General features: G+C 43.3%; 1 protein-coding gene across 1 annotated transcript in view; it reads right to left on the bottom strand.

Moving 5' to 3' along the window:
* The window catches only part of LOC146187595 (DNA polymerase theta-like), a 163,881-nt gene extending 144,316 nt beyond the window's left edge, over positions 1-19,565 (bottom strand). The window contains exons 1-3 of the mRNA XM_084608233.1: positions 19,211-19,565; positions 6,092-6,183; positions 1,836-2,024 (exon numbers count right to left, since the gene is read on the bottom strand). Coding sequence (XP_084464359.1) covers positions 1,836-2,024; positions 6,092-6,183; positions 19,211-19,305 — 376 coding nt within the window. The 5' untranslated portion in view covers positions 19,306-19,565. The remainder of the gene's footprint in view (positions 1-1,835; positions 2,025-6,091; positions 6,184-19,210) is intronic.
* Between the last annotated feature and the right edge of the window lie 643 nt (positions 19,566-20,208).

A 20,208-nucleotide genomic window follows, 5' to 3' on the forward strand; every position in this document is an offset into this window, starting at 1 on the left:
GACTTCCTTCATTACAGGCAACACAAGTCAAATAAAACAGGCATTTATATTTTTTAAACATTTTGTTATATACATCCAACGAAGCATCATACCATATATATATATATATATATATATATATATATACATACATACTATATATACCTCCATATATACATATATACCTCCAATATATATATATATAACATATTATATCTCCAACAAAATATCATCTCGGCAGTTTGAAAACTCACACCCTTGTAGCCAACAGAATGCTTTAGGGACACAATAAACTGGCCATGATTGAAGTGTTCATGGCAACTGCCGGTATGTTAGCCTTTGTCCACAATCTTCAACATTATTGTAACCATGCCTTCACTTAGTTGTGATGACAGTCCAGCACTGAGGAAGATGCTCAACAACCTCCTGAAGAAACTAGACACTCAACCAATTTGCATGCACAACTGGGGGGGGGGGGGGGGGACACATTAGCAGCAAGCATGCTAGGAAGTCATTGAATACTCCTCTCCTCGGCCGTGCTCAGTTTAAAGCTGTCAATAAACTTTCGAGATACAGCATGCTAAACCACAAATAACAGTCTCAAAAAAAAAAAAAACTATATCAGTTCCGCAACGCTGTGATTATTTCAGTAGCCCTGGTCGCATGTCAAGACCTAAATGAGTGAGATAACCATGTGTCGGTGACTTTAAGATTCAACAAACATGCATTACAAAACCTTGAGGTATAGTGACGAAGCTAATGCAGTGCAGAAGGTGGACAGCTGATTGGGCAAGTGATGCACTCCACATGACCACAAGACCGACTAGGCCACTTACTCTTTTGAGGCTTTCCAAATAGCTCACTGGTTCACAATGACTGTGTGCAGTAGTTTCGATTTCAATGCTGCCTCTTTCTTGCTGTACCAGCATGCATCTAGGTGTATTCCCCAAATAGTCTTACAGTCTGCTGACATGCACATGGTGGCTAATGCAGACAGTAGTGAGGGAGGTCCTGAGAGCAGAGAGACATTCTCTGGTTTCCAGGCTGTTGAGACATGCGCGTTCTTCTACTGCGGGGGTGAACTTACGTTTCCACTGTAACCAACTGGCATAGCCAAGCTTATTTATTTTATCCGAGATGCACTGCCATTACCCAAATGCATACTCTGACTGCAGCAATGCCCTGGTTCTCAGTGGGAAAAGTGTTAAAGTACACTGGTGTAGCCACTCTGGGAAAGCCAAAAATAGAGCAGACACAAGAGCTAGGCAACGAGCATTGGTACAAAGTTCTGAAGCACCCCACATGGACAGCACACAACACCAGCGTCTACTCTTACAAGCGCCTCTCATGGGGCAAGAAATGCCAGCACCACTTCACTCTAATGCATTCATAGCCAGTATGTGTACTTTAAAGAAAAGAGCACTGCATGTGTCAGTGCGGCCTCAGAAAGTGCTCCAAACAACCAAATAAGACAAGCGTTAACTCAGCGTATGTTGGGTGTCACTGCTGGTTCCCTTAACATCAACAAAATGCAGAATATCAATGTTTTCTAGATTTTTGCATTTCTCATGTTACGTTGAATCAGTCCCTTTATTTCGCGTGTCTTCTTTAAAATTATAAGCGACCTGTTGATAATGTGCACATAAAGGTGTCGCTCATCCTTTTCCAATTTGCCACATGCAGTGCACAAACATGTCTACAAAGCATAACACTCAACTAAGCTCATTATTACAGTCACAAATTAATGGAGAATGCAGCAGTAATGTTCTGCCACCGAAGGTGAAAGCTTTCATGACAGAATCTCAATGAATTTTCAGGCAATTTCTCCAAAACTCTGCACTGGAAAAGCCACCCACCAGCGCTGGTCGGAGCAGAGTAGACAAGGTTGCCGGCACCGGCCAGCACTTTCCCAGTGCGCAGGCACTCGAGCTGCCAGGGGAACATGCAACGCACACCACGGTGGGCATAGCCGGCCACCACCTCAGCTGGGAGGCCCCAGCAGCCAAGGTCAAGGGGGTCCCCTTCCTCCTCGTCTGACGCGGCTGCTGAAATGTTAATGTAACCATGTCATTACTTATTCACAAAAAAAAAAGAACATTACGGCGTTCCGCTTAAGAGCAGAAATGATGAAAGCCACTTTACAGGACTGTTTTCACAAACTGCATCGTCATTGTCATCTCCACTATCATCTTCAATATCGCTGCACCATCACTGTCATCACTACCATCTTGTCACTGACTGCATCATCGTCGTCATCACTACAATTATCCTCACACTAGACAAGGTTAATTACGATCAGTTTCTCACGAGCCCGGTGTGGCTGAATGGTTTGCCTGCTCGGCTGGGGATCGGAGGGATAGTGGTTCGATTTTTGGTGGAGACAGATCTCTTTTAAAATGTCAGTTTGTGTGAACATTTCCTGTGGACATTTCGCACAGCCCAGGAGCCTAGAAAAGCTTTTTCCTTGAATGTTTTCATATTCTATGGCTGCCCAAGCATTGATGCACTTGTATGGAGCCCAGTCAACAAGCAGCATCGATGGCACGCAGAAAAGTAAAGTGTAAGGGTGTAATCAGGCTCATACCTGTGCAACACAGGCAACTCGCAACACCCTCAAAGTTCCTTCCCATAAAGCACCTCCAGAGAAAAAACAAGTACGAAGAGCTATGACTTAGAAAACATGATGGTTAACGCCACGAAATAAAAGCTAAAAAGCAAGTACAAAGTGCAGTAACCAGCAAAAAAACATACTGGTGCTTTACACCCAAAAATGAAAATAAAAAGCCAAGCATAAAGACCAGCCACCATTTATAAAATGAGTCGCTGTTAAAGGATGCAAATTTCCTGTAGTGTAAGAAAAGGGAACGATGCTATCATTACATGCTTTGTGCTGGAGCAGAATTGCATCTGACAAAATATGCAGAAAAAAGTGCTTAGTATTAATAACGCAGCTGACAAAGGTGCTTCAGGAACCCTGTATGCTTCAGAACCAACACCAAGACCTTTCTCAAGGTTAGAGTGAACCTGTGTAGAAGCAATAAATAAAGCCTGCTATGTTTTACCAGAAACTAACAAAATATTGTTTTATTTTTTCATCCCCTGGAGTGGCAAGGAGACACGATCTCCCCACTATTATTCGCAGCTTGCTTAGAGAAAGTATTCAGAGACTTGGAATGGGAGCAGTTAGGGACAAGGGTAGATGGAGAATACCTCAGTAATCTGCGATTTGCTGATGACATTGCCTTGCTAAGTAACTCAGGAGATGAACTGCAAATAATGATTGGTGACCTAGACGGGAAAAGTAGAAAGGTAGGCCTAAAATCAATATGCAGAAGACTAAGGTAATGTTCAACAGCCTCGAGAAGGAACAGCAGTTTACGTTGTGTACCGAAGCACTGGAAGTAGTAGGCGAATATGTCTACTTAGAACAGGTAGTAACCGCAGATCCGGACCATGAAAAGGAAATAACAAAAAGAATAAGATTGGGATGGAGCGCATTTGGCAAGCACTCACAGATTATGACTAGCAGCTTACCGGTATCGCTCAAGAGGAAAGTATACAACAGTTGCATCTTACCTGTACTCACCTATGGAGCTGAAACCTGGAGGCTAACCAAGAGGGTTCTACGTTTTTTTTAACGATATTTATTGCCTCAGGGCATCAGTAAGGTATGAGATGAAGAATGAGCTAAAGATTAAATGAATGGAAAAAGGTTGGCTGATTTTATGAAATCCAAAAGTGAGCAATGATGTGGTCCCTGAGTTTGTGTTTAACCAAAGGAAAAAACAGCACTAAATATTAGACTAACTAGCCCAGCAAGAGATACTGTTGGTCCCTGAATCCAAGCGAGATATGAGGCAGGATTGTTGGCTGAAAGGCCAGCTATCGTCAAATGCCGGATACGTGTTGGTTTCAAAGCTGGGCAGACCCACAGCAAATGGTAAATGTCGGCTTCAACATTTTCGTCTTTACATACCGGACACCCTGGGCGGGGATATAAGTATTGAAAATGAGACAACGTCCGAGTGAGAGCTGGTGTGAGGGCAAACCCTACCCGGATCCTCCTAAGCGCAACCTCCTCTGCACGGGTGAGACCGCGGGGGAGGGATACCGCACACGGAGGGATAAGAGCATGTGTGCGGCGCTGGAGGTGTTCCTTTCTTGATAAAAGGAGGGTAGCGTTGTCCACATCAAGGAGCCGTGATAATGATGAATCTTGGGTCACGATGCGCGTCGCTAAATCAGCTTGACTTTGTGAAGGCAGAAGGTCCCGTGGGACCCACTCAATACGTACTGACTGAAGGATGCGCGCACGCAAGCTAGTGAATGTCTTCACATATTTTTAAGTTGAGGACAACGCAGAGGGCTATGGAACGAAAAATGGTAGGGGTAACATTAAGATTGCGAAATCAGGGGGTAGACGAGCCGTACGTGAAAGTGCTGGAAGATATATATAGTGGCTGCACAGCAACCATAGTTCTGCATAAAGAAAGTAACAAAATTCCCATAAAGAAAGGTGTTAGGCAAGGAGACACAATCTCCCCAGTACTATTCACAGCTTGTTTAGAGGAAGTATTCAGAGACTTGGAATGGGAGCAGTTAGGGATAAGAGTAGATGGAGAATACCTCAGTAATCTGCGATTTGCTGATGACATTGCCTTGCTAAGCAACTCGGGGGATGAACTGCAAATAATGATCGATGACCTAGACAGGAAAAGTAGAAAGGTAGGCTGGAAAATCAATATGCAGAAGACTAAGGTAATGTTCAACAGCCTCGGGAAGGAACAGCAGTTTACATTAGGTAGCGAAATACTGGAAGTAGTAGGCGAATATATCTACTTAGGACAGGTAGTAACCGCAGATCCGGACCACGAAAAGGAAATAACAAGAAGAATACGATTGGGATGGAGCGCATTTGGCAAGCACTCACAGATTATGACTAGCAGCTTACCGGTATCGCTCAAGAGGAAAGTATACAACAGTTGCATCTTGCCGGTACTCACCTATGGGGCTGAAACGTGGAGGCTAACCAAGAGAGTTCTACTTAAGTTGAGGACAACCCAGAGAGCTATGGAACGAAAAATGGTAGGGGTAACATTAAGAGATAGAAAGCGTGCAGAGTGGGTCAGAGAAATAACTCAAGTTACCGACATTCTAGTAGAAATTAAGAAGAAGAAATGGACATGGGCAGGACATGTAGTGCGAAGAGAGGATAACCGATGGTCGCTGAGGGTAACAAACTGGATTCCAAGGGAAGGAAAGCGTAGCAGGGGGCGGCAGAAAGTTAGGTGGGCGGATGAGATTAAGAAGTTCGCAGGGGTCAAGTGGATGCAGCTAGCACAGAACCGGGTTAAGTGGAGAAATATGGGAGAGGCCTTCGCCCTGCAGTGGGTATAATCAGGCTGGTGATGATGATGATGATGATGATGAAGAGATAGAAAGCGTGCAGAGTGGGTCAGAGAAATAACTCAAGTTACTGACATTCTAGAGGAAATCAAGAAGAAATGCGCATGAGCAGGGCATGTAGTGCGAAGAGAGGATAACCGATGGTCGCTTAGTTTAGGGTAACAAACTGGATTCCAAGAGAAGGGAAGCGTAGCAGGGGGTGGCAGAAAGTTAGGTGAGCGGATGAAGTTAAGAAGTTCGCAGGGATCAAGTGGATGCAGCTAGCACAGAACCGGGTTAATTGGAGAAATATGGGAGACGCCTTCGCCCTGCAGTGGGTATAGTCAGAGTGACGATGATGATGACCCTGGAGTATCCCAGCATTCTGCCTTTATTTGCTACATAAACAAAAATAGAATGCATTGCACTGTGTTTTACTTCTTAGTCCTATTGTCAACTCATAATAAGGAGCAAACACCTGAAAACATGAAAGTGTATTAACTACTACAAGCACAGCATGCTACTGAGAGCTAACAGTAGAGGTCACGTTTTCAAATCTTGGAGTTGTGTTTTGGAAGCAGGTCCAAGGTTTGAGGACATGGCCTCTATTGCTAGCTTTCTAAAGCCACAATTCGGCAGCTTCGCTTCACTACACAGGCGTAACCATTCAGACTAGCACTACTAAGTGCACAAGTTAGATGTGAAGAAACAAACTGCGTGCGCTGACCTTTGGAGGACGATGTGTGCATGATGGGTGACAGGCCCGAGTCGAGTGGAGCCGCATGGCATGGTGTTGAGGTAGCATTCTTGCGTTGTCGCCTAAGTAAATCAAGGCAAGACACTATTTGTTGTGAACATTATTTTGGACCCATATAATGGTGCATAACACAATCTTGTATTGGGAAAACACTACAGATAAAAATAAAAATAAATACAAAGTTAGGTCGCATTGTTTTGTGAGCTACTATCTGAATACTTGCCAACTCACTCAGGTTTAAACTTTTTGTCGGGCTTTTACCTAAACACTTCTTGAACCCTTGAGCTCCAATACATGGGGAGTGCTGGGATGTAGTTTTAAATACTATAGAGAAGTTGAGAGCACTAAAGCTAAGTAAAAAGAATAAAAAGAGATTGAAATTGTAGTAAATACACTGGTTCAGAATCTGAAGTGGGCGAAATCAATACCACATGAAACGGAATGTGGGAAAAAAATTGGAGGGACACTTGAGCTCGGCCTTTAAAAGTATGGCACGATAGCAGTAATGGCTCCCTTTTGCAGGTCGCCTTGAAAACTCTCGTTCGTACTTACATGAATTTTGCCACTCGTTTAACCACCAACTACCCCTTTATTTGTGCCCTAGGTGGTCTTTGACATAACTAGGTAACGTGTGACTGGGTATTGATTAGAATAGAGTGGTAAGCTGCCCAGTCATGTGAAAAACTGCCTGAAAGAGATACCCATAAAGCTCCGCTTTAATCAAGCCGTTGAGACGTGCCTAGATGGTATAGCATGCCTTATTCATCCCCCAAAGAAAATGAAAGATTCGATCCCCATTTCACCCAAGTTGATGAGAGTCATGTGACCTGACGCCATGCACCCTGCAGACCTATCAGTATGGACCTACCAGACCCATGCTGCGATTTTTCACTCACAAGACCAACAACGCCAATAAAAATGCTAGAGTTTTTCTAAAAAATAGGGCCTTTCTGCTGCTTTAGAATGGCGCATGACAATTTCTGTCCCTCCACTGGAACATCTAATGGTGAATTGATAACTGTGCAAAGGGCAGAACTAGTGATGCTTTCTGCCACATGCTTTTTGTCACGTGCAGTTCACACAATTTTTACAATAGGTGTTAAAAAAAAATGACAATGTGCTAAATAGACATTTGAATTCTAAGCCGTCATCTTAGCTAGGTCTACATATTTTTGAATGCAGCCAAATTTACTTACTGTTTTACAGCAAAAAATTTGTAAAACTTTATTTTATTTGTTTTATTTGTTACCTCTTGCACAAATATTTTATACCACTTTTGCCTGCATTGAAAAATGGGCACGAGACTGTGTCAGGACTTTGGCGCTCTCAAATGCATTTCAATTAAAGGAGCCGAGTTAGGGAAAGCTAGGATGAATAAACAGGCTACCAGTAGAAGGGTCCTTCAGCAATTAATGCAGCCATTTTGCTCATTAGACCTGTGATGCTGCACAAAGACTGCAACCATGCCATCGCACTTTCATGTCACAGTACAGGACAACATGGTCGCATCTGTCGTCTGTGTGCTTCCATGCACTTGACTGCTTACACTGTTTGGAGTTCCCTGATAGTTCCAGCTTGTGTGGCGGAAGACACTGGAGCTTGAGATCACATGTGGCCATAGGGCTCATTTTAGTTTATATTAAAAATTTAATTAAGTAATTAATTTACGATACATTAAGCTAGGGCTCGTATTTACATGAGCCCACTATCTATGCTGAAAGTTTGAACCAAAATGGTTCTAGTGTACAAAGAGAAATCTCAGGTGTTGACAGCACTATTGCAGCTAGCGCAACTGATGTTTCTGAAATCGAGCTGTCAGGTGGAGCACGTCAGAAAACTTTGCCATGGTTTTACATTGGCCTTATGCCACACGTGACAGTGCTATGCAAAAGATCGATAAATCTAATAGTACCCAAATGTAGCACTAGTTGAGCCTCTTAAGAGCAATCACTTCTTCCTACGTGCAGTCGCACTGTTCATTCGATGCAGTGTTGGCATTACCGAAGTAGATCTGCAAAACACGAGCAGCATGCCGTGTATTAACAGCAGGCGCAAAGGGTTCAAAAGCAAAACACAATGTGGTTGGTTTCCTTCAGTTGCCCTAGTTGTCACACAGCACATTAGATACCAACCCAAACCTCTCTACATTCTTCTTGGGTCTAGCTTGCTGGAATAGTATATTAATTTTGTTTACGGGGCTTAGCGTTCCAAAGTAACTCAGGCCATGAGAGATGCCAGGAACAGTATTTTGCCACGACCTTGGCACAATGTTACTAAAAATCACCCATTAGTAGCAACATGTATTCGCTTTGATGCAATGGGACAATGGGCGTGGCATTCCCAGCACTGCTAGCATTTGAGGATGTCAAATGTGAAGTCAGCACTTGATACTACTTAGATTCCAGGCTTGAATCCTTATCCCAGAAGTTGTCAGTTGGTGAAATGAGGCCCTTCTTTTCATAACATGAATAATTTCACTCAAATAACTGTGGTGGTTGTTAAGTAAAGACCTGTGCATGTTCCTGTCAGTTTTGTGTGGTCTAGCCAGGCCAGTTTTCGATTTCGCCTCATTACGCACATCAACAAAGACGGAAATTTGGTGGTGTGTCACTAACTCTATGCAACCATTTATAAATGGTAAAGAAAACTTTTTTCTAGCCATTAATTTTGCCAACATTGCAAGAAAAAATGTTTTACAGCCCAACCAAAAACCTTTTGCCCTTTGAAATCTTTGCACTTCTAGCTTTGGTTGCTAGCTGTTCACCGAATCCTCTAATTTGCATTTAAAAAATTTATTTTTTCAAAATAGACCAAGACAACCAAAGTTAGGCATGAACAAGAAACTTAAATTTGAAGAATTGTATTGACAAAAACATTTACGGCACTTTGCCTAAAACAATTAAGACATGTGAAAGCACTGTTTAGCATTCTCTGTCATGGGTTTTCTTGGCAGTTCAGCACTGAGAGACTGGCACAGATAGTTGATTTTGGTTTGGGTGAAACTGGAAACCTACACTTACAAATAACAGTTATGTATCGTCAGTTCAAATCACTGTCACAAACAACCCTCCGAATCGACTAGCAGGAGGATGCTGAATTGGGAAGCGAAGCAGTATGACATGATCCTGAATGCTGCCCGAAGAACAGTGGTTGTGTCCAATTTTTTATACGAACTCACGTGATATTTTTGGTACCATTTCCTGCTCACTCCAATCATGAGGCAAGTAAGGCTTTCGCCTTAAAGAATAAATGAGAGCAGTCAGCGTATCATATTAGCCTGAAACTTCAGTATAAATGCTGAGACTTCCACAGTGAAAACGCACGTTTGTCTCTGCAGACTACAGGAGCATGCTGATTTGACCTTACTTAGCAGCAACCACTTCAGATCTGACAGCAGAAAAGATTGCCATCTAGGGTGGAAAAAGAAGACATGGCACCTAAACACACCGAGTCATTGTTGTAGGGAAGCACCTTTTTCTCTGTATACAACTGAGAAATAGGCCAGAAGGTCAAAGTTTGCATGCTACAGACAGAAATCATTTCATCTGCAGTTAAGGAAAAGTGTGAGATCAACTTCTAGCATTTATTGCTGCAACTCAACAGGTGTTCGAGCAGTGCACACCAGGATATTACGTTTTTAGACCACTGATTTTACAAAAGCCTTGAAATACGGCTCGGAGACAGCTAAAGTAGGACAGCTCAAACATGCCTTTCCCAACCAAACTATAGAATGTCCAGACTTAGACTGACCTTCTAACACCCAATTTCTCACTGCTCTGCAAGCCAATATCTACTCATAAATATGCGGTCATATTTCCATGTAGTGAGCCATACACAGCGCACAAGGAACAAAGCAGAAGAATGATGCAAGCTAGTTGACGCAGCCATATGACATCACAGTGGAACAAGCAGCAAGACTTGTAGCTCAGAACAACGAATTCTCAATATTAGTTAGTGCACCTGATAAGAGGAGCCTCACCCTAAGGGCATTCAGTAAGCAATGCATCATGTCTATAATAGTGAATTTCTGGACAAGAGCAGAAAACCAAGAAAGGACACTGCAATCATTGTCCTCGGCACTGATGGTTTAATAAGAACAAGCTGGGCTTATATCCTTCTTTCAGGCATCAATTAAATCTGCCAAAAGGAAACATTATTTACAGCATAAACCACGAGTAAAGGCCCATTTTAAAGCTAAATTTAAGAAACGATAAAACTAAAATTTAACATTTTTTCCCATTTTAGTATAAAACACCTCAAAGCTGCTGCCTATTATTATTAATGCGAGAGCTTTACTTCGCTATGTTTACAAATTTCTGTCCGCAGACCGCGCCAGCAAAATCATGTCTGCAGCAGTTGTGAGTAATTGCAAAGTGGTAGAGGTTAATGAGTGTTGTCACTCGATAGAGGGTGATGTAATGCTGTTGCCAAAAAAAGGATTAGGCCAAGGTAGTTAATTACGGGCAAAAATATAAAAGTTGTCCGCAGCAGTTGTGAGTAATTGAGAAGTGGTAGAGGTTAATGAGCGGTGTCAATCGATAGAGGGTGACATAATGTTGTGTCCAAAACAACAATTAGGGCAATGAGTTAAATAGGTAATTAATTAGAGGCAAAAATGTAAAAGTAAAGGCAAAAATAGTGTCATTAGCCAATGGCTTGGTACTACATTTGAATGTATCAAATACTAAAATAGTTAATTAAATCAGTCAATTAAGGTGACATCAAGGATGTGACGTCACGCAACATGAAGTCGAGCCAAGAAAGGGCATAAGAAGGGATTGGCGCGCAATTTGAAAGTACCGAAGACTAAAATGGGTAAACAAGAAGTGAATTAATGTGATGTAGAGGATGTCACGTCACACAACCAGAAGTAGAGCCAAAAAAGGGCATAGGAAGGGATTGGTGCATAATTTGAAAGTACCAAAAACTAAAATGGGTAAACAAGAAGTGAAATAAACAACTAGAAGCAACCAGAAGCAACCAACAGCAGCATCCGTGCTTTTGCATTACTCCGATGCAGATTCTGCAGTGCTCTGTAATTTTTATTATTATTCAGATACATACGATCTTGACTAGCTAGCTTTAATAAGAGCGTTTAGTGCAGGATTTATGTATTGGGACAAAAAAATAACACTTAGGAGAATGTGAGCACTGAAGCATGATGTCCACATCTATGGACATAAAGCATCCGCCACAGCTGTTTTTCTTTGGGTATGACAATAAAACTTGGAACTTTGTTTGCACATTACCTTATCTGTACAGCTTGTCAATTCTTTACCAGTACCGCGCAAGCGTCAACTGCCCGGTGCTGCTGCGCCGGAAGACGAAGGAGACGACAAAGCAAGCGAGGGCAAGATATGCCCACAATTCCTGCTGCTGCAGTGAGCCTCGCCTGCTAGGCTGTTCTGATTAGTTCGAAGCAACCCTGCCACAATCAGCTGGTAGGCATTGGTGCCCGAAGAAGCTGTCACTGCTTGTTTTCATCTGCCATATATGCATATAGTGCAAAAAATATTTTGAAAGTACACACATTTGCTATAAAAAAACCTAACATGCCCAATAATTCTTTACATTCGTTACCTCGGACAAATTATAGTCGAGAACATTAAATATCGTCACCTTGATTACTTCCAAAAGAACCCTTCTCGCGACAGTACCCACAGATGGAACCAGGGACAAGTAATATTTGGAACGTTACAAGTTAGCACCAATCGAAGCCACAAGCATACAGCAGTTAGAACAAGTGCTTGCAGAATACGGACATGAAACTTGATTCAAGGGGTTGCGTCCAACGGAGCAGAACAGCCAAGCAGACGACACTCGCTCAAGCAGCATGATTACGCCCCCTTGCTCGTTCCCTCTCCAATTCCCGCTCTGCTTCGGCTCGGCGCCGCTGCACCGGGCAGTCGACGCTCGTGCGGTACTGTTAAAAAATTGACAGGTTGAATATTTCTCATTTTAATCTCTGTCCTAAGTTGGAAAGAAAGTGCCCAAAAATAAAAATATCTTTCCAACTCGGCCAAAAAACATGCAGATGCCTACATTAACTTTTTTTTTTTTCCCAATACATTTGACTGTATCTGTGAGAGATGGTAGTACAAACTTGACAGGTGGGGTCTAAATTAAAAGATGCAAGCTCATGCTGCATATGAGAATAAAATTAGGTTTAAGTCTAATCCAAATATGTGGAAGCCATGGCCAAGCGGTTCGTGGAAATTAAGCACAGATAAAAAACTGATAAATAGCCACTTTTTCCCATGCAGACAAATTAACTAGTTCCACTGTCCATATTACTTCACCGCTCTCCATCTTACATATAAAAGGGAAGGGCAACAGAGCAACACAAGCATTACCTCCGTAATTTCCACGTAATAAAAACACCAAACATAAGTTATGAGCTTTCAGCATTTCACAGCCAATAGTCCTTTCATTACAGAAATGTAGAAAGCGGGAGATTTATCAAGAAAATGATGTTTAGAGCCAAATTAAATTTAGCTAATTATGAGGATTTCTAAATTCAAAAAGGGCAACGGAACTGACTGCAAATATGTAGGTGCATTAGGAAATTAAAAACAAAATTCAAACTACTCCGCTGCCTGTTAAAACATTACGATTATGGAAGTGTTATGTTTTGTTGCAGTTAGGGTCAGATTCTCCACCTATCTTTCAGCAGGCCTCCTGCACACCTGGTAGCTGACACTCAGACCTTGCTTGGATAAATCTGGTGGAAAAGACTGTTTCCTCAAGTATGCTAGCAATCAACATAGTTCTGGAAATTTCATGACAACTTCTGCACGAGATGCCAAGCATTAAACGGTTACATAAAAACATGCATAAACGCTGGCCTCCAATGTGCAGCCCTGTTTGATTTGTCACAGAGATCTCGACACAGAAGCATTAATCATTGACAACATAACCATGTGATTGATGACAATTTCATTTCCAATGGCAACCTTGCACTTTTTTCCACAACCACAAAGCCATGGAAGTGTTGTACCGACAGGAATACTGCCCAACAACACTGTGCACCAAACTATAACCATGTGAAGCTAACAAGCTACATGATTCTACTGTGGTCTACACAACTGTCTACAATGCTCAAATGACGCATTCTGCAGGCCATTTATGGCAACCGTGCTGCATGGCAGGCACAATAGCTTCTAAAAACATGAGCAGTTAAACACTACCGACATGGGAACCTGCATGCCCAATAAGGTCTCGTTTTCAAAGCTATGCCAAGTGGCACAAATGTACATCCTCATGCACAGCTCTAGCACTCTAGTGGGGTGTGTAGACGATTGCATAACTTTGTCTACAGAACTTGAAAAGAGTGAACACATACAATAATGCTGTAAAGCAGAAATAAGCAAGGTGTCACTGAAAAGACGACAGACACCTATAAAAATAATGGCAAGTCATTGGCTGCTCTGGTTTGTTTGTAGGGTTTAATGCCCCAAAGCAACTCTGGCAACGAGGGATGCATCAGAAAAAACTGTGGGACCAGTTGAAGGAATATGGCCTGAATAAAAACCTGGTTCAGTTCATACAAGAAGTGTATGCAGATAATGAGGTAGTGATAGTATGGGAGACGGAAACAACAAAACCAGCAAAAATAAAAAGAGGACTTAGGCAAGGGTGCCCACTGTCACCGCTGCTATTCATGATATACGTAAGCCAAATGGAAAGGCGCCTGGAGGAAAGTAATATGGGATTCGATGCAAGCTATATGCCGGGAGGACAGAAAGTAACACGGGTTCTACCAGGATTGATGTACGCGGATGACATTGTACTGCTGGCAGATAAGAGGGATGGGTTGCAGGAGCTGCTTAAGATCTGTGGAGAAGAGGGCGAAAAGCTGGGACTGCAATTTAGCAGCGAAAAATCAGGAATAATGGTATTTAATGATGAAAGGGGGGATGTGCTGGAAATACAAGGCACCAAGGTTGAACATGTGGAGAGCTATAAATACCTGGGCATATGGATCAATGAAGGAAAAAATTACCTAGAAAAGCATGAAAGAATTATGACAGACAAAGGGAAAAGGAGTTCGGATATTATGAAACACAGGGCCCTCTGGAATTATAACAGGTATGAGGTTGTTAGGGGGGTATGGAAGGGTGTTATGGTACCAGGACTCACTTTTGGAAATGCAGTCCTGTGCATAAATCAGAAGTACAGTCAGGCCTTGAAATCAGACAGAGAAAGTTAGGTAGATTGGCATTGGGAGCACATGGCAACACACCTAATGAAGGAGTCCAGGGAGATATGGGCTGGGCATCATTTGAGGTTAGAGAGGCAATTAGCAAACTAAAATATGATCAGAGACTAACCGAAATGGAGGAATCAAGGTGGGCACGAAAAATGTACAAGCACCTCTTCATGAAAAGCCTGAATACGAAATGGACTAACAGAACCCGAAAGCTCAGATTTAAGTACCTAGAGTTTGGAGATGCACCGCAGCAAAACAGCAGCATTAAAAAGCAGGTAAAGGAGGCAGAAAGGAAAATGTGGGAGGAAAGAATGCACGGAAAATCAGCATTGGGTATGTATAGAACTCGAAAACAGGATATAAAGAAAGAAAGTTTATTCGACAACTCACGAGGGAGCTCATTGCTGTCTGAGGCTAGGACAGGGGCCCTCAGAACAAAAACGTACAGGAAAAAATTTCAGGAAGTAGATATATTATGCGCGGCGTGCGGAACTGAGGTGGAAACAACGGAACATGTTGTTCTAAGGTGCCAAAAACTTTGTCCTGCCCTTCCCCAGGAAAAGCGGCAGATCTGGAGAGAGCGCTGGGATTTGCTGGGGAAGATGGACGAATGGATGAGGAACGCGTTTTGATAACAAAAGAGGATTGGTGGAAAAAGTCAAGAGAATAAAGAGAAGGAAAAAAAAAAAGGGAGGGGGGCAGATACGGGCGAATTAGAAGCTAAAAATAGGGAAGAGATAAATATATTGATTTTAATTTTTTGGCTAGGCGGCGCAAGCTGCCGTCTGATACAAAGGGCAGAGCCACTATCATCCATCATCCATCCATCCAGTAGTGGAGAGCTCCAGATAATTTTGACCAACGTGAGCTGGCATCGCAACAATACATGAACACAGGGTTGGAAGTAGGCTCGAGCATTTTGGAGCAGCTCGAGGAGCAGTAATAACGCCATTTTGAAGCAGCTTCGGAGCAGTAAAACGAGAGCCTTGGAGCATTCAAATTATTTTCAGGGCATGTTTTTAGGATCAAATGGTTTCAATAATTGCAATTTTCTATCCTTAACATACAAAGAAATCCATTTCGATTCTTTTTTATTCAACATTCAATTGTTTGCCAGCTGCATACGCATCTCTAACCAGACAAGGCAAATGGGCAAAATATGTACATATGTTTAAAATAACCCCAGCTGATATGAGTAACAATTTGGAACAGACTAGCAGCAAACGGAATGCTTGCTTCTGCATTTCATAACTGTGCATAAAGTTGGACTAAAAGCTTTATTTTGACTTGATAGATTCAAACTTGAAGCTTACCACTTTGATGCGTTCAAGCACAACCACTGGTTTGGAATCCACATCAATGAGCAGCACATTACTACTATCTTGTCCATATCCTTTTTTTTTTTTTTTTTGTCCTACAAATTACTAGGCCCTGCTTAGTATAAGCTTCAGAGAGACTAGGCAGCACTGAAGGAATGGCCTTTTCCTCCTTCAGCTTCTTTACTTCACTGTCTTCTGACAGTGGCTCCTCATATTCTTACTTGAGTGACGTTCGGGCTTCCTTAGTTTACACACGCTGGCAATAGGCCCTGTGTGGCATATGTGGCTTCCCAACGCTCTTGAGAACATTTCTCGTAATTGGCACTTTTGTGAAGTCACCCCATAATGCTTCAAGTATGTCTTTGTAGGCTTCAAATGCTTGTTATTGACAAAGACCCTCTGTGGTGAAGTACCTAGCTGCTTGTTTTCACAGCAAAAGCATTAGAACAACTTATACAGCTCTTTGTAGCTAGACCAGTTTCCTAATGCAGTTTGTGGTGTCTGCTTCGCTCACTGCTTTCACCATTGGGGATTCAAAAGGCTGGGAGAAGGTAGTACGTTATGTGCACAGAATATTTTTTTCACAGTTCCCTCGAATAAATGTGGTTCATTTTAAATTTCAGTTCAGTTCAGTCGTGTCCGACTCCTCGTGACCCTAAAGACCATATCATGCCACGCTTTCCGGTCTCTTACTATCTTCCTAGCATCACATAACTTCATCTTCAGCGCCTCGAGGATGCCATCTAACCACCGCGATCGCTGCCTACCCCTTCTCCGGTGACCCTCAACCTTTCCCAACATCAAATCTTTCTCCAGCAACTCCTCTCTTCTCATCAGATGACCAAAGTAGCTGAGCTTTAACTTTATCATTTGACCCTCCAATGAGCCGTCAAGGTTTATGGTCGACAATATCGACTGATTTGATCTTCTGGCAGTCCAAGGAACTCTCAAGAGTCTCCGCCAGCACCACAATTCAAACGCATCAATTCTTCGGCAGTCAGCCTTCTTTACAGTCCAACTCTCGCATCCATACATCGCAACTGGAAAGACCATAGCACTATTTATGCGGATCTTGGTTGGCAGTCTAATGTCTCTGCTCTTTACTAGGCGGTCAAGGCTAGCCATGGCCCTCTTTTCCAGAAGCAGGCATCTCCTAATTTCATGGCTGCAGTCTCCTTCCGGGGTAATCTTGGAGCCTAAGAAGAGAAAATCTGTCACAGCTTCCACTTCTTGTCCCTTGATGCTCCAGGACTTGATAGGGCAAGACGCCATGATCTTTGTCTTTTTAATGTTCCGTTTAAGACCAAACTTCTTGCTCTCTTCTTGTATGCGCATCAGAAGTTTCTTGAGTTCTACTTCACTTTCTGCCATTAAAGTGGTATCATCCGCATATCTAAGGTTGTTGATACGTTTCCCAGCAATCTTCACTCCAGCTGAAGACTCGTCCAGACCGGCCTTCCTCATGATGCACTCTGCATATAGGTTAAATAGGCAGGGCGACAGTATGCAGCCTTCTCTCACTCCTTTCTCAATCGGAAACCAATCAGTAAGACCATGCCCAGTTCTGACTGTGGCCTCTTGCCCTTCATACAGGTTCCTGAGGAGACAGATCAGGTGAATTAGAACTCCCATCTCTTGGAGAGCTTGCCACAATCTGCTGTGACCTACACAGTGAAACGCTTTCGCATAATCAATAAAGCAGAAGTAGATGGGTTTCTGGAACTCTCTTGCTTTTTCCATGATCCAGCGAAGGTTGGCAATCTGGTCTCTAGTTCCTCTGCCCTTGCGAAACACAGCTTGCACGTCCGGAAGCTCCCGATCCACATACTGCTGCAGCCTACCTTGAAGGATTTTCAGCATCACCTTGCTAGCATGCGAAATAAGCGCGATTGTGCGGTAGTTGGAACAATCTTTGGCACTGCCTTTCTTTGGAATAGGGATGTAAACTGACTTTTTCCAATCCTGTGGCCACTGCAGGGTTGTCCAAATATGCTGACATAATGTATACAGAATGTTAACAGTGTCGTCAGGGTTGAGGTTTTGAAACAGCTTAGCTGGAATGCCATCAATTCCGCTAGTTTTGTTCTTAGCAAGGCCTACTAAAGCCCATTCAACTTCACTCTTCAGGATGCCCGGCTCGAGATCAGTAATCACAACGGTCTTATGTTGGGTTTGCACATCCGGGTCCGTCTTGTACAGTTCCTGTGTATTCCTGCCACCTCTTCTTTATCTCTGAGGCTTCAGTGAGGTCTCTGCCTTGTTCGTCGTTTACCACGCCTAGCTTAGCACAGAAGCTTCCTTTGATATCTTTGATTGTCTTATAAAGAGCTCTTGTGTTCCTCAATTGGCTGTTGTCCTCAACTGCTTGGCACTGTATGTTCAGGAAGGCATTCTTATCTCTCCTTGCTATTGAAAATCCGCATTGAGAACCTTGTATCTTCCTCTTTCCCCCATAACTTTTGCCATCCTCCTTTCCTCAGCTATTTGCAAAGCCTCTTCAGATAACCAGCTTGCTTTCTTGCATTTCTTTTGTATGCAATTACTTCTACTTCTAAGTTACTTCTAAGCAAATATCTATTACGCCCCGTGCTTCTCTATTTAAATAAAATTTTATCTGTACTAGCTCAAGGGCGATATGCATCATACCTCTGCCACCAGTGTGCTATCACCATTACAACAGCCGCTACAGTGTTGACACGCAACTCACAACAGGTCAGCAACCTATTGTGTTCCTCATGGTCACTTCAGATTGGGTCGGACCACATTTTTTGTAGGCAATACCATTATTGGCCCTATATGCAGCAAATACCAATGTTCTGCAAAATTTGATGGCAGACCGCCAAAGCAGCCAAGTTGGAGCAGTTTTGGAGCAATATTGCGTTCTGAAGCAAGGTGGAGCAGGGAAAGCAGTTTGGAGCAGAATAGAACAAACGGAGCAGCACTTCCACCCCTGCGGACGCCTACCACGCGTTTCGTCTCCAACGAAACGCGGTCACCGTAGCAGGAATAGAACTCGTGGCAAGACAGCGCACTGCAGAATACAGTGCGGCAAGTTCCTGTTAAGTGCTGTGGTTTCCCCTTTATATGGAATAAATGTTTGCTGCCTCATGCTGCTGCAAACATGCACGTTTTTGCAGATCGCGAACGCCGAGCGATCAGGGAAGAGAAAGGTGTTCCCAAGCGGTACAAAGAATTTCAGTTCTCATCGGAATGATAGCCAGATAATTAGTTTCTTCGCGACGTTTTCTAAACGAAGAGCTTATGTGCAGCGGTCCTCAATGTTTCTTTTCCGCACGAAGGCTCGGTTGCAGTCAGGTATGCGTATAAGAAAAAAATAAACCCCGCAGCCGCAGGTTCTCACGAGCATTTCTTCATGCCTTTTTCCAGAAGACGCTTTTAACGTGTGCGTGACTGCGTCTTTATGTTTCGAAATAAGCGAGAGTTGTGGACATGCTGTTTACAAAGTATGCATGCAGAAAAAACAGAATTCCCGATCAAGGACATTTCGATTAGGCGGTCGCGCAGCGAGGTTGAACTAGCAGGCCGCAGGAAGGCACGTACGCTTTGATTTGAGATGTCCGTGCTTTCTGAGGGGTCGACACAGCCGCACGACTCGTCACCTTGCGTTGTTTCCATGATGTGAGCAGGGGCTTCATAGGTGAGCACTCAAAGGTGGTTACTTGGGCACCTCACAGATCTTCCTTTGCCGCGGTGAACAAGTCCGAACCGCAATTTGTAGCACATTTTTCAACAAGCAGCCCTACACTGTTAGTTCGTTGCGCCTGTTTGATGCACAGGTAACAGCGCAAACAATGTCAACATCCCAATCACTGTGATCCCAATCATAATTAACAGGAACAAACGAAAGAATGAACGAATCGAACCAACCCTGGCGGCTAAATTCGCTCTCTCCCATTGGATGTTAAATTTGTAGCAAAACAACTAGACAAAGCTATCCACTGCCTGCCCGATGATGATCCTCACTAGAAAGGTGACGCTACCTTCGTGTTGAAAATAAAGAACAAGAGGAAAATCTTCCTTTTGAAAATTCGATTTTTAATACTCATGGTGACCTGCATGAAGGTCATATTAGTGTTGATTAAAAAGGTGAGTATACAGGAGAGGCCAAATGCTTTCGCGACACCTTGGTTTGTGGGGTTTAACGTCCCAAAGCAACTCGGGCTATGAGAGATGCCGTAGTGGAGGACTCCGGAAATTTCGACCACCTGGGGTTCTTTAACGTGCACTGACATCGCACAGCACACGGCCCCGTTGCTTTTCGCCTCCATCGAAAAGCTGCCGCCGAGGCCGGGATTCGATCCCGCGCCCTTGGGAACAGTATCGCCGTCCACTGCGCCACCCCGGTGAGGTCCAGATATATATATGGTGTTCTACCCAGAGCGTGCTTCCTAAGCACCAAAAAAGAAAAAAAGAGGATCACAGTGATTAAGACCACGGTGGTTAAGACGCTTGATCGGCTGTTGACCGCCAGAAGTTGTTCGCAACGACGGCTGCCCTTCACAGCAGGAACGTATCTGGCTAGTGAAATAGAACTTTCT

Source organism: Amblyomma maculatum, chromosome 6 (genome assembly GCF_055883805.1).
Source record: "Amblyomma maculatum isolate TAMU_Amacu chromosome 6, ASM5588380v1, whole genome shotgun sequence".
NCBI classification, from domain to species: domain Eukaryota; kingdom Metazoa; phylum Arthropoda; class Arachnida; order Ixodida; family Ixodidae; genus Amblyomma; species Amblyomma maculatum.